General features: G+C 34.3%; 1 protein-coding gene across 4 annotated transcripts in view; it reads left to right on the forward strand.

Moving 5' to 3' along the window:
* The window catches only part of BARD1 (BRCA1 associated RING domain 1), a 71,208-nt gene extending 58,026 nt beyond the window's left edge, over positions 1-13,182 (forward strand). The window contains exons 9-12 of one of the 4 annotated variants that reach the window (XM_007456411.1): positions 364-496; positions 1,074-1,166; positions 11,585-11,682; positions 12,743-13,075. In XM_007456411.1, coding sequence (XP_007456473.1) covers positions 364-496; positions 1,074-1,166; positions 11,585-11,682; positions 12,743-13,075 — 657 coding nt within the window. Of the gene's footprint in view, positions 1-363; positions 497-1,073; positions 1,167-11,584; positions 11,683-12,742 lie in introns of all 4 variants that reach the window. The other 3 variants (XM_007456413.1, XM_007456412.1, XM_007456414.1) reach the window with 3 other exon arrangements.
* The last annotated feature ends 1,753 nt before the right edge of the window (positions 13,183-14,935 follow it).

Below are 14,935 nucleotides of genomic sequence, written 5' to 3' on the forward strand. Positions count from 1 at the left end.
AAAAAAGAGTAGCCCCCTGCTCGCCGCAACTAGAGAAAGCCCCCATACATCAACGAAGACCCAATGCAGCCAAACACAAATAAATAAAAAATAAAATAAATTTATTAAAAAAAATAGAATCAAGGAAACAAGACATCCTGGGTATAGACAGCTAGCCCAAGTAGTGTTTTATTGGGAGAAGGGGGTAAAGAAATAGAAAAACAGTTATTCAAATGCATTGAGCATTAAGGTTCAATGGAAATTTTGGGGAATTACTAGATAAACTAAGGAATGAGATCCAAGCTTGTATCAATTGAAAGTCAGTTTAATTTTTCTCTTATCTTTAAATGTTTTTAACACTGGCATCTCCTCTTTCATTGACAGGTAAACACTGGTCAGCGCAGGGATGGGCCTCTTGTACTTATAGGCAGTGGACTTTCTTCAGAACAACAGAAAATGCTCAGTGAGCTTGCAGCAATTCTTAAGGCTAAAAAATGTGCTGAGTTTGACAGTACAGGTGAGGATTATTTATTTATTTAATTTTGGTTGAAGAAATTTTTAAATGGGTAATTCCATTGTAGAGCTCCCTTTGATAATTTATATGTTTTAACCATTGGGATCTGACTATATACTTTGAATCTGGTAATAATTCTAAAATGTTTTTACAGTTATAAACTACTTACTTACAAGTCTTAATTTAGTTAGGAAATATAAAGTTTAAAGCTTTGCATCTATTTTAAGACAGAACAATACATCAGAGCAATTTTGTGAGTTTGCTAATGACAAATAAATTGTAATGCAGTGTAATGCTTTAATTCCTTAGTTATAATTTGAAATAGAAAAGAAAAATTTGTGTTGGCTACTGTGGATTTAAGATATATGGTTTATGATCTGGTTTTTCATGTTGGTAGCCAGAATAGAGAATGAAACTAAATAAAACAAGTCTTATACCTAAGTATAAAAATTGTTGCCTTTCAAGAAAATTCAGGTATAAGTTTATAAAATGTAGACTAACTGCTTATAAAAAGCAGACTGGTTAAAAAACTATTTCGGTTTATATTTCTGTTTCTCTTATTGCTTTTTTTGTTTTCCAGTAACTCATGTCATTGTTCCTGGTGATACAGTTCAAAGCACCCTGAAATGTATGCTTGGGATTCTCAGTGGTTGCTGGATCCTAAAATTTGAATGTAAGTATTGGATTTGGGAGAATTACAAAAGGAATTAAATAATGAAATAAAATTGACTAATTTCATTTTTATAATACACTACTGCCAATAATTATTTAAGGACCTTATGCTAATTTTTTTTTACCTCTGGTTAGTCACTGCATTTTGAAAAAGCGTCTCATATTAATGGTATCATTTAGATGTTCTTAGTAAATATGCACAAGTGTGTTTCAAAATCTTTTATTCTGCAGTACCAGCTGTTTTAATTAAGAGTAAATGGATTATGTAATAGACCTGTAAGCTTAAACAATCTGTATTACTGTTACATGATATATTTAATTTAATAAATGCATGTTTTAAATATATAACTATGAAATGAAGGTAGTTTGTTGCTTTCCCTTTTTGATTCCTAAAAACTTAACTGTATAACTCTCTCTTTTGCTCTCTTAGCTAATATGGTATATTTTAGGAAGCTGTTTGGCAATTTAGACTGCACTCTACTACCTGGTTTGGGGCAAATATACTAGGTAGTCTCTAAACCTCTGATGAAAATGTGTCCCCATTACCCCTTTCTAGTTACGTAGTCAAACACCACCACCTTTGGAGCTGCCTCTCACCTTCCCAGCTCTCACTTGTTTGTTTTTCTTAACCTTGGATTCACCTAGGACTTAACAAAATAAAAAGAAAGCTCATGCAAAGTTATTTTCTACTCCTCAGTCACTAAAGTATCTACTTGTGATATGATGGCTAATATAGGACAGTGAAATGATCTTTTTTGCTAACTAATTGTTTATAAAAGAATAGTGGCTATAAAGGGGGTACACAGGGAATCTTGTTATGATGCAGTTGAGTATCTTGATCCTAGTGGTAGTTATGTTACACAGTCTACACATGTGATTAAATGTCAGATGTACGTGCGCATGTGCGCACACATACACACAAAAGAGAGCATGTATAATTGATGAAATATGAATAAGTTCTTTGGATTGTATCGGTGTCAAATTCTTGCTTTTGATAATTGTGCTATTGTTGTGTAAGATGTTAACATTGGAGACAGGGTGCATGGAGCCTCCCTGTATGTTTCTTTGCAGCCGCCTATGAATCTATAATTATTTCAAATTAAAAAGTTTAAAAAGAATAGTGAGTATTTTTAATGAAACTTTCCTTTTAAGAAGCAAATGATGGATTAGTTTTGAAAAATCTTTTGTTTTATAGCTTTGTGTTTTGAAGGTTTTATGGCAGAGATGCTTGATTTAATCAAAATCTTTTTAATCTGTTGTTTGAAATTAACTTGGTTTGTAAAAAAGTTTCCTTTTAGCAACGGATATTCATGTCTTTATAAAATACAGCTACCACTTTTCTTGTGTTGGTAGTCTCCACTGATTTGGTCTGAGTCGGCTGTGACTAGTAATGCTACTCTGTCTGTTCTCGTCAATATCTGTTACTAGACTGCCAGTCAACCAGTTAAACAAGTATGATAAACAGTTGGACTGATTGGCCATTTACATAGAAAAAAAAGTTTCTCTTTATGTCTCTTATTTTTGAACTTTCATTTCCCTTTCTAATCAAGGGGCAAGTCTTTTGGGGCCTCAGTATTTTAAAAAATGACTTAAAATGGATCCATGATTATAGATGTTTTTGTACTGAACTTGTGCCAGAAACCTTGCCTGTGGTTATAGGAGGGAATGGATTTTCATAATAATAAGGTCTCAGTAATAAAGAAGCCATGTGAAATTTTGAATATTAAGACATTTACCACTTACCCAGTAAGTTTAGTTCTTGTGAATTTGCCAAACTTGCATCTGGTTACGTATACAGACTACATGATTCATTTCCAAATATCCGCCTTCTTTAAGAAATGGAAGTTTTGTCACTTTACTGGCTTGGTCATGTCATTTTTATAGAATCACTGATGGACTCAAGCTGACCTAATAGCGTGCTGCTTGGTGATTTTCTCAGTAGTGAATAATATACTCTAATATCAATCGTTCTTTTAGGATAAAAGGTGGATGGAATCTCTTACTGAAGTTCATATCCCCATATTGTCTAATACAAAGTTCAAATAGGTTTGAGAAATAGGTTTAGAGTTTGAGACGATTACTTTAAATAGCTGCTGGGTTTATAAAAGGAAAGCAAGAACCCTCAAATACTTTCTATCCTAATACATTTTTCTATGGTTTCTGTGTTGTTCTTTCTTTCTTTCTTTTTTAAACATCTTTATTGGAGTGTATTTGCTTTACAATGGTGTGTTAGTTTCTGCTTTACAACAAAATGAATCAGTTATATATATATACATATGTTCCCATATCTCTTCCCTCTTGCGTCTCCCTCCCGCCCACCCTCCCTATCCGCCCCCCCCCATCCCACCCCTCCAGGCGGTCATAAAGCACCGAGCTGATCTCCCCGCGCTATGTGGCTGCTTCCCACTAGCTATCTACCTTACGTTTGGTAGTGTATATATGTCCATGCCTCTCTCTCGCTTTGTCACAGCTTACCCTTCCCCCTCCCCATATCCTCAAGTCCATTCTCTAGTAGGTCTGTGTCTTTATTCCTGTTTTACCCCTAGGTTCTTCATGACTTTTTTTTCTTAAATTCCACATATATGTATTAGCATATGGTATTTGTCTCTCTCTTTCTGACTTACTTCACTCGGTGTGACAGACACTAGGTCTATCCATCTCATTACAAATAGCTCAATTTCGTTTCTTTTTATGGCTGAGTAATATTCCATTGTATATATGTGCCACATCTTCTTTATCCATTCATCCGATGATGGACACTTAGGTTGTTTCCATCTCCGGGCTATTGTAAATAGAGCTGCAATGAACATTTTGGTACATGACTCTTTCTGAATTCTGGTTTCCTCAGGGTATATACCTAGTAGTGGGATTGCTGGGTCATATGGTAGTTCTATTTGTAGTTTTTTAAGGAACCTCCATACTGTTCTCCATAGTGGCTGAACCAATTCACATTCCCACCAGCAGTGCAAGAGTGTTCCCTTTTCTCCACACCCTCTCCAGCATTTATTGTTTCTAGATTTTTTGATGATGGCCATTCTGACTGGTGTGAGATGATATCTCATTGTAGTTTTGATTTGCATTTCTCTAATGATTAATGATGTTGAGCATTCTTTCATGTGTTTGTTGGCAGTCTGTATATCTTCTTTGGAGAAATGTCTATTTAGGTCTTCTGCCCATTTTTGGATTGGGTTGTTTGTTTTTTTGTTATTAAGCTGCATGAGCTGCTTATAAATTTTGGAGATTAATCCATTGTCAGTTGCTTCATTTGCAAATATTTTCTCCCGTTCTGAGGGTTGTCTTTTGGTCTTGTTTATGGTTTCCTTTGCTGTGCAAAAGCTTTGAAGTTTCATTAGGTCCCATTTGTTTATTTTTGTTTTTATTTCCATTTCTCTACGAGGTGGGTCAAAAAGGATCTTGCTGTGATTTATGTCATAGAGTGTCCTGCCTATATTTTCCTCTAAGAGTTTGATAGTTTCTGGCCTTATGTTTAGGTCTTTAATCCATTTTGAGCTTATTTTTGTGTATGGTGTTAGGGAGTGATCTAATCTCATACTTTCAAAATCTCATCTAGCCTAAGCTTTTTTTTAAAAAAATTTAATTCTGCCTCTTCATTTCTCATCTCATTGTGAAGGGGAGAGCAAATGGTTGTCCTCTTTTCTTTCATAATCTCTTCCTCTTCCCCACTCTCATCTAAGTTTAAGTAAAATTGCTGCTATAGAAATTCTGAAAGGCCTTAGCACCTAAGGGAATTGCTGTGGGAATGTGCCAGACATTCTGCCCTGGACTTGTGTTTGTTTTGTGAGTTTTGTGAGGAGAGGAAGGGCCAGATACGGTGTTTTTTTGTTTTTGTTTTAGATGAGGAAGATGGAGCCTAAGAGGCAATCTTTATATCATCATTTTATAAATAACTTCATAATCAGATTAATAAACTTATACTTTTCTATTCAAATTTATTTCTTCGAATGGATGTTGAGTGAGCTGTGGAATTTTAAAAATACAGGTAGTTTTTACTAGTCATATTTTGCTAATTATCAAAAAATAAATATACCAAAGCATTTCTGTCGGCTAAGATTGATTAGGCAACTTTATGCTTAGAGAAATATTTTACAAAGATTGTCTAAGAATAAAAGAAAAATTAACATCTGTTGATATAATAGTCCTACTTCTGAGAATGTACTCCAAGCAAGTAATACAAAAGAAAGAAAAAAAATTATTTGCATTGTTATTTCTTATAACAAGAAGTAGGGGGGGATAACCAGAATATGAGAAAATTGAGAACATTCTGGAATGCTTAAAGGTGTTTTCTGAAAAAAATTTTATTTTTATATGGTAATTAGTAGGACTGAATATGAAAAAACAAATTCGTTTAAATTTTTTAAAGAGCATAAAACAATTATATCTTCACTGTCAATATATAAATGTGTGAATATGTACAGGGTAAGAAACAATCAAAACAGTTGTAGATTGGTAGGTGGAGGTCTGTTTGTTTATAACAGTTTCAAAATCGATGTATGTCTCTTAAATTCAAGTTTTTTATGAAGAAGTTCAAATTCTCAAGTTTTAATAACAATTAGATCTTCTTTTTGATCTTTTCTAAAAATTAATTGGGTAGGTAAGGGTTTCATTCTTTTTTTTTTGCGGTACACGGGCCTCTCACTGTTGTGGCCTCTCCCGTTGCGGAGCACAGGCTCCGGACGCGCAGGCCCAGCGGCCATGGCTCACGGGCCCAGCTGCTCCGCAGCATGTGGGATCTTCCTGGACCGGGGCACGAACCCGCGTCCTCTGCATCGGCAGGCGGACTCTCAACCACCGCGCCACCAGAGGGTTTCATTCTTAATCAGGGAAATTAGAACCTGTGTATGTACATTGCTCCAATCTGGTACACCAGATTGTTGATATCTGTTGTGCAGACCTAGCAGATAAATTTTAATATGGTTATTGTCCAATAAAAATGGAAGTCTTACATAAATATTTCAGTTTTAAATATATGACTAACAAAGAACACCAAGTATGAGTTTTTAAATTATTGAGGATTGTTTTGATATTATTATTCATAATACAAGGTTTTAGAATTGATACCCAGATTTTGCCCAAGCAAATTTTATGATACAGTAATATATTTTTGTGATAGAATTTGACCTGCTTCTCAATATGCATTAAGTAAAATAAATAAATTTAGCAAACTATACTATGAGGAAATGTATTTTTATGTATAAATATGCTTATAATTTGAATATTGGCTTAAAAAGTAGCCAAAAATAAACAGTTGTTCAGTGGTATTTATATGAAAACACAAAATCTAATGATGTGTGACAGTTGATTTCCTAAATCTAAATGTTTATGATGGCATGAGAGGAGCATTTACCTTTTATTTTACATTTTCAGCCTTCATTTTATTGTCCTTCCACTCTTCACTATGGAATTTCATAGTATTGCGCTTAGCTATTCTTTTACTTGCCATCCTATTTTTTAAAAATTACAGTGAGAGTGAAAGTTGTTTTTCCATTTTTGTCATTGTTGTAAGAAGTTTCCTCTTAAAAGCCATTTCCTTTTGTCTGAAGTTTAGTGATATCATAGCCTATTTGACTAAAAGGCCTACTAGAAAAGCATCTAAAAATAAGTTTGTTGTTTTTACAACTTGGGTGTTCATTTTCAGTACAATCAGAAAGGAAATTCTTCAGTGTTTATTTTACTAATAATGCGGTTTTCTTGAGTTACATAAGTGCCCAGTTTGGATCTAATGACATATTTATTAGGAGTTTTGATTTTGACATAAAATACTTGATTCTGTATTTTCTTTTTTTTTAGGATAACATTTAGTGTTGGCTAAGAGTAATATTTAATTCCGATTTTCAGTGCTGTTTCAGTTACATATAGACAGTGGCTTCAGAAGAATAACAGTTCTTTAAATTAGGAATTTATTTATTGCTCTAGCTTTTGAAGAGAGTAAGCACATTCTGTGGTCTTCATGGAGGGATACTTAGCTCTTTGGACATTTAACAGATCTCCATTTGAACGCTTCATTCTGTCTTCATTGTATTCTATAATCATTTGTATGTAGCTGTAGATTCAGAAACCCTTTTTTCTACTCCCTCCCATTTGTGCAATCCTTTTTTTCTTTCTAAAACTAGGAAAAGTGACTAATCTTAATATAGATTAATGAACATCATCCGTGGTTCATGCAGCTGAAATGAAAATATACATCCATGGATATATGTGCTTTTATGAGGTAGGAGGCAAGAGTGGCTCCTAGAGATTCAGAATAAAGGAATACATTTCTGGATGGTACAAAATTCTTTTTTTTAAAAAAAAATCATATCCCAGAATTCATAAGCTGCATTAGTATACAGATTCTAGACTTTGCTTAGGTAGCCAGAGCTACTTTAATGACTTTGAGTTAATGACTTTCAGTTAAGCAGTACTTTGGGAATTGGGCTGCTTACCTCTATATAAAAAAGTAATAAAATCAGGGCAAAAGGAAAGCTTACCTGAAATGGTATACATGATCTGGAATACATCTGCGCTGAAAAGAATCTTAGTTTTAATAAGATAGGTAGTTGATTCCTGTACTTCTGAAAAATGATAGCTTTGGTCAAAATCTTAAAATGTAATAGAACATGTGAAAAGTAAGAAAGATGATATAAAGCATACATTTTACAAGCATAGTGGCTTGACACATTTTAAAGTACATATCATTCTGGCATATTCAGAAATCTCCTGTGTTTACATAAACAATATAAATTATTCATGTATAGTCATTTCAGTTTGGATTCAGATCCTCCTATTTAGCTGAGAAAGTTAACTAGTGACCTTGCATATGCATATTTCTTCACAAGAATCCATTTCTGCTGAACTATTTTATTGGCAGATAATGGAATAATATGGACTTTATTAAGTACAAATACAAAATATAATTTGGTTGAGTTTTAGGATGTATTTTTTTATTGAAGTATAGTCGATTTACAGTGTATTAATTAGTGCTGTACAGCAAAGCGATTCAGTTGTACATATATATTCTTTTTTATATTTTCCATTATAGTTTATCATAGGATATTGGCTATAGTTCTGTGTGCTATACAGTAAGGAAGTATCTTTAAATTGGTGGAAAAAGACCTGTTTTAAAATCTTTATAGAGATTAAGGATTACAGTATATATTATACTTTAGATGAGTTTATGACTAGGAATGTTGTGAAAGTTCTGATAGTTTTTTTAACATGGAAAATAGATTTAACACTTCTTGCTGCAGTTTGCTTAACTAACTTACGTTGAGTAATTAAAACCTTAAAATATTATCTATTATTTAGGTTTGTTAATTAGGTAGTATTATGGCTTGTAGATTCTTCCATTTCATTGATGATGTTAATATATCAGCATTTAGGTTGCTGAAAGTTTAAAGCATTTCATTCTTGTTTTGGTAAATCAGTTCAATTGGTTTATCTCAAAAGAAATCTACTAGGAAGTTGATATTAAATGTAATTATCGTAAATGTCCACTGAGAAGTATGAACATTCTGAAACTCATAGGGTACAAATGAGAGAGTGGCAGCTTTGGCATCAGTCAGATTAAACAAACTCATTGATTCACTGAAGACAAAGCCAAATGCATTGTTCTCCCCCCTCCAACCCCCCACTCCCAGGTAGTCAGCAGTTCTTGACATTTTGGTATACTTTTTGGCTAATCTCTTAAAAATAAGGATCCTCCTATTTAGTCATCTGTTAAGTGGTTATGTCATTTATTTTGAGATACAGTATATTAAATCTGAGTAGAGAGTATGTGGCATTTCCTAAGATGCTTTATTTTTTTAATGAAATAAAGATAAAGAAACACTGATCTAGAAGTTGGAGGATATCTGAATTCTCATCTCACATGTATCACTGGGAAAGCTGTTTAAATCTCTTAGGATTTAAGTTTCCTTATCTATGAAATGAAGAGGTTGATTAGACAAGCATCAAGTCAAATTGGCAATCTAAGTCCAAAACAGATAAAATTTATGTGGTTTAGTTCAGCATAATCATTTAATTTTTGTGTCTTTAGGTATGATGTACATTTTCCTATTTGTTACAGTCTCCATAACTCCCTACCACTTAACACAAGGTTCCCCACATGATTATGTAATTTGAGTGGCCCTTGTAGGTGTTCGAGTTACAGTCTTTGGACTAGATGTCACACCCGAATTTCAAAAAATTCTCCACGTTTTCTGTTCTACAACGGCAATTCTAACAGATTGTTATAGACCTAGAAACTGTTACTTAGTTTTCAGGGGGAAGCTCTATTTTCCTTCTTTAGCTGATATTAAGTGGTAGAGAGAGTTGGCAAATTGTTACTTGGAATAAAAGGATATCAGGGGAACACATTCTTCATTTAGCTCAGTAATTGTAATTAGAGCATTGGATTTTTCTGCCTGCCTTTACAGAAATTTACTGAACAATTGCTATAAGGCTGAAAGTTTTGTGACTTGAGGCATATTTACACTGAAAGAGTTCTGGCATCTTCCTCTGGTAGTGCCATGCTGCCCTCTTGGTGTCTGCCATCTCATTTCTCTTGATGCCATGCTTATCTCATTCTAGTATCTGTTAAGACTACATTCTGTTGATTGACTAACGCTGGCATATTGCCTGGATCAATTGAAACCATTTTAGTATGCTTTTGTGATAGTTTAAATAACCAGTCAAATAAACCCATAAAATGGATAAGCAGCCAGCATAGGCACAGCCCATTTATTTATTTTTGTAGTTAGACATTAGCTCTTTACTTGTTACAGTTACTTGATATTATAGGAGTATTCAGTGTTCAGTCCTTGGCTTTATATGCTGGCATATACAGTTCATCTAAAGATACTGGTATAAATGCTCTTCAAATATCATCAGGAAAGGAGGTTTAGGAAGGGGGTTACATGCTTAAGTGATAAAAAGTAAAAGTAATAATTTATATGTGAAATAATGAGTTTGAGGTAAGTCACTGATTTGGCTAGATTGGTAATGTTTTTTGCATTGGTGTTTAATGTAGAACCAATATATGATGTCATGTAAGCACACTGTCAGTGTTTCTCCTATGATTTTGACCTAGTCACAAATTTTATTTTGAGACTCATTTTCAGTATACAGTAAAGTTAATATTTTAGTATTAGCTTCATTGGAAAGATAGTTTTTTATACCCTGTGAGTAGTTATTAAAAATTCTATTTTTAAAACATAATTTTTGCTACATGCAAAAAACCAACAATTTTTTATAAAAACCATCATATTTATGATATGTTAGTGAGAAGAGTAGAATTCAGCGTAGCAAACTTAGCTAAATATGATCCTTGTATTGAAAACACTGGGGATGTTTTAGTCCCCAGGCAAAATTAGCAAAAAATTAAGAATCACATGATAGGGAATTATAGATATGCCAGGGTTGAGCGTTCAACTGGAATATGCATTCATAGTCCCAAGTTAAGAAAAAATTCAGTCCCTTGACAAAGCTCTGCTTTTGGCGAGATAGATGTATTCAGTCATTAAAATATTCTAACTTTTATATATTATGCAATGTCTTGGAATATCTCAGTTGAAGCAGCTCTAAAACATTTGAAATATTCACCAAGTCATCTCTAGACTGGTGACTTCATTGAGTACCTGTCAATTCCAAACGCGTCCCAGACTCTGCTTTACTGTTTATTTTAACAAGAGCTGTAGAGCCCCTGTTATTCGACCAGCTTAATAAACGAGGTGTTCTGGACTCAAGTACTTTCCTTAATGTCAGGTCACTTATAGTCTAACAGGAGGTTAGGCATAGGACCACCAGAATGAGTGGGGCAGATGATAAGACCTCAGGGTCAGATCATTGTGGGCTGAACTAAATGAGGGACTTTTCATTACTTTAATTTTGATAATGGTTGTAAATTAAAATTTAGATTTTTATTCTTGTACATGAAATAATGTACTGATTTAGGTTTTTCAGAAAGAAAACTAAAATTTGTATTCAGTACTACTTCATTGCTCAGTCCTCTGAAGAAAAGATTTCTTACATTTTCTTTATATGGAAAACCAGTTTTGTTTTGTTTTGTTTTGTGGTACGCGGGCCTCTCACTGTCGTGGCCTCTCGCGTTGCGGAGCACAGGCTCCGGACGCTCAGGCTCAGCGGCCATGGCTCACGGGCCCAGCTGCTCCGCGGCATGTGGGATCCTCCCGGACCGGGGCACGAACCTGTGTCCCCTGCATCGGCAGGCGGACTCTCAACCACGGCGCCACCGTGGAAGCCCTGGAAAACCAGTTTTATTACATTTTGTTTTGGCATAAGTAAGGTTTCTTTTTCTGTTTCAGAACAATATTTAACCATGAAGAAGAAAAATCACTTAGGTAAATGGCATAATTTCAATGTGAAAGAAATAATGCTCACCTGATATTTATTTTGCTTTTATCCTCGTTTTTTTTTCCCCAGGGGTGAAAGCATGTCTACAAAGAAAAGAATATGAACAGGAAGAAAAGTATGAAATTCCTGAAGGACCACATAGAAGCAGGCTCAACAGAGAACAGCTGGTATTTTCCTTTTGATACTATTTTTATTGTTCTTATTATAACTTAATACTATTATTACCATCAGGAAAAACTTCTCCTGCCCTTTCAACAAGTACAGGTGACTGATTAAAACTTTAATTGTGCTTATTTCAAGCACTTGGTTCTGAGAGATGATTACAATGAGCAGTAAAAACCAGAAGGTAATAATTTCATACTGTTACTAGATTTTGGGCATCTTGAACATTCCCATAAACCGTTCAGAATCTGAGGTGAGTCTCAGATATAGGAAGTAGCTTGAGAGAAGACTTAGAGCTACTGCTCAGATTCAGTTAACCATGTCTTTATTACCATATATTGTAGTTTTAATGGCTAAAATTCCATTACCCTGTTGACATATAGGTATATTAAAAATGCCAAAGAAAAGTTTTTGTAGAAGGGACTTGTGAAACTTTTTCTGTAAAGCTCACAAAAGTGTGTTTCATATCTAATTGGATCCCTAGCCATGGCCATATAATATATTGTGTTCTAAGGAAAACATCTCTAGAATCCTGGAGGCCACACTCCCACGTCACTGCCCTGGGGACCTTAGATTGGTAGTATATAGGAACCTAAATATGGATGGGCAGAAATGGAAAACTCCATAGAAAAGCTGTTACTCTTACAATTAAGTTTAGCTTGGTATCCGTGAAGCATGTTTCAGTTACCCTAGGAAGGAATTCTTGGGGCTTTAAGTCCCACGAAATAAATGAATAAATATTCTGATATAAGATGCTTGATGAACAGGTTTTATGTGGATGTGTACCATACACACACACAGACACACACAGAGCACACCTAAAATGTGAGAAGAGTGAAAAGCACTAGTCTTAAGGAAAAAATTGTATAGGAAACCTTTATTTACATGAGTTTTTTTTTTTTTTTTTTACCTAAACGGTTTATTTGAAATACAGCTTGTCCTAGCACCTCATTAAGTAGCTTCTTAACTGCTTGTGACTTTTCTTTTTATTTCCCTATTCATATGCAGTGTTTTTAAATATTTTGGTCTGCTTTTAATGAGCTTTTTTTTTTTTTGTTTTTTCAGTTGCCAAAGCTGTTTGATGGATGCTATTTCTATTTTGGGGGAACCTTCAAACACCATCCAAAGGACAGCCTTATTAAGCTTGTCACTGCATCTGGGGGACAGATCCTCAGTAGAAAGCCCAAGCCAGACAGTGATGTGACTCAAACCATCAATACAGTCGCGTACCATGCCAAACCTGATTCTGATCAGCACTTCTGCACACAGTATATCATCTATGAGGATTTGTCTAATCATCGCCCAGAGAGAGTTAGGCAGGGCAAAGTCTGGATGGCTTCTTCCAGCTGGTTTATAGATTGTGTGATGTCCTTTGAGTTGATCCCACTTGACAGCTGAATCCTATACCAGATGTACATTTCAAATTGAACTTACACAGTGTGAGAGCCCAGTGACTGCACTGTTTTGATCATTCACGTTTTTACAAATAGGTAGACTCATTCATACATTTTTTTGCCTTGAATTAAAAAAAAAACAAATTGCCAGATTATGAATTCATTCTGTGTTTACCATTTAGATGCGGAGATTGCTTTAAGGGATTTTTCTTTTTAAAACTGGCGTATGTGTTGATTCATCATGTCTTTCTATTCACATAATCAGCTGTCAAAGATTAATGAGAGGGGATCAGAACTGTTGGTTAAACATACAAGTGGTATCATTATGTCTCACCCTTTTAATGTTCTTTGATGAAAAAAATCCACACCTGCCACCAGCAAAAATAGTTGCCTTCGTTTAGTAAGCAAATAATATTGTCAAATAATTTATTCTGGCTTTGTTATAATGAAAATAGATTACCTGGTCTACATTTGCCACCATAGGTGTTAAATTCTTCTCCTGTATACAGTTGTATTTATTTTGCTACTTATAATTTACTTGTTCCTACATTTTTGTTCCCTTTTTAAAAAAATCTTGTCTCTTAATCAGGAAATCACGATTTGAATCTCAACATTACTGTTCTCTGGTGGTGAAAGTCAACATTGGGCTCATGATATATATTTTTATTGGATATATTTGCTTATTGTTAATCAACTTATAACTGTGTTAATATATATATAAATGTGTAGAACATTTTCTCTAACACATTTTAGAGACATTGTTAGTCAAATGTAAATAAATTAGGGAGCAGTCTGTCTGGTAGACCTTATGTATTGCTAAAATAATTTTTCTGTAGGTCTTAATTTCTTTCTTCATAAATTGTTTTTCACTTTTGGATTGCTGGGGAGGCAGAAGTTGGTGATTACTTGATTTAGAACAGATTTTTGTCCAGGTGATACAGAAGGCTATGACAGTAAGTTTAATGGTAGTAGTGAAAAGGACTTATTCATAACACCAGGACCAGGACCATCAAGGCTGCAGAATAGTAGACAGGATGTCCCCTGAGAATGGGGAGACCTGGGGAGGTTACTGTGGTCTGAGTATTTTTTATTTGTGAATCAATAAGGTAGATTAGATGATTTTAAAATATTTTCTAAGAAGTAGAATTCTTTAATAAGTCTTTCTAGAAATTTAATGTACTTATAATATTAAAGACATGGAAAGGGTGTTACTGTTGAGACTTGCCAGTTTGGTCCCTTTTGGGCCAAAGGGAATAGTTTGATAACCACTAGATTAGAATACTGAGATTCTGAAGTTCATGAACATTTTAAGATCCATTTATTTGAAGTTTGAGATTCAGCTGATTATTTCAAAATAAAATGTACTTTAATCCCTTCTTTGACATGTTATTTTTCTATATGAAGAAATAAATTATGTGAACACAATAATACTGCTGACCCTGACCTTCAGGGGTGAATTAGCTCTGAAACACTCTCTCCAACCAGTATTGTGTTTGTTCCACATTTCATTCAAATGGAGAATGATAAACAACATAGCACCAAGCAAATCTGAGGGGTTAGATAATGTCTGGATTAAATAATTTAAGACTGTGGAATTTTGGTTGTCATTTTTGATTTATAACTGACTTTTAGTCACTTTCTGTTGCCTCATTGGTCATATTCCTAGACAGGTTTGTGTTTGTTCCTCTGATCTGAATCCCCGTTTGTAAAAACACTTTGGGGAGTTGCTGCTCGCTTTCCTTCATTCACTTTCTTGGTTTGTCCTCCTCCCTCTTTGTTGTATTTTGTGTCCCACTATTAAGCAGTTTTGTTTTTGGTTTCTTTAAATATTTATTTTGGCAGCAGTTAATTGATGTTAAGCTCT

This window comes from Lipotes vexillifer, unplaced genomic scaffold, assembly GCF_000442215.2.
Source record: "Lipotes vexillifer unplaced genomic scaffold, Lipotes_vexillifer_v1.1 scaffold1179, whole genome shotgun sequence".
NCBI lineage: Eukaryota > Metazoa > Chordata > Mammalia > Artiodactyla > Lipotidae > Lipotes > Lipotes vexillifer.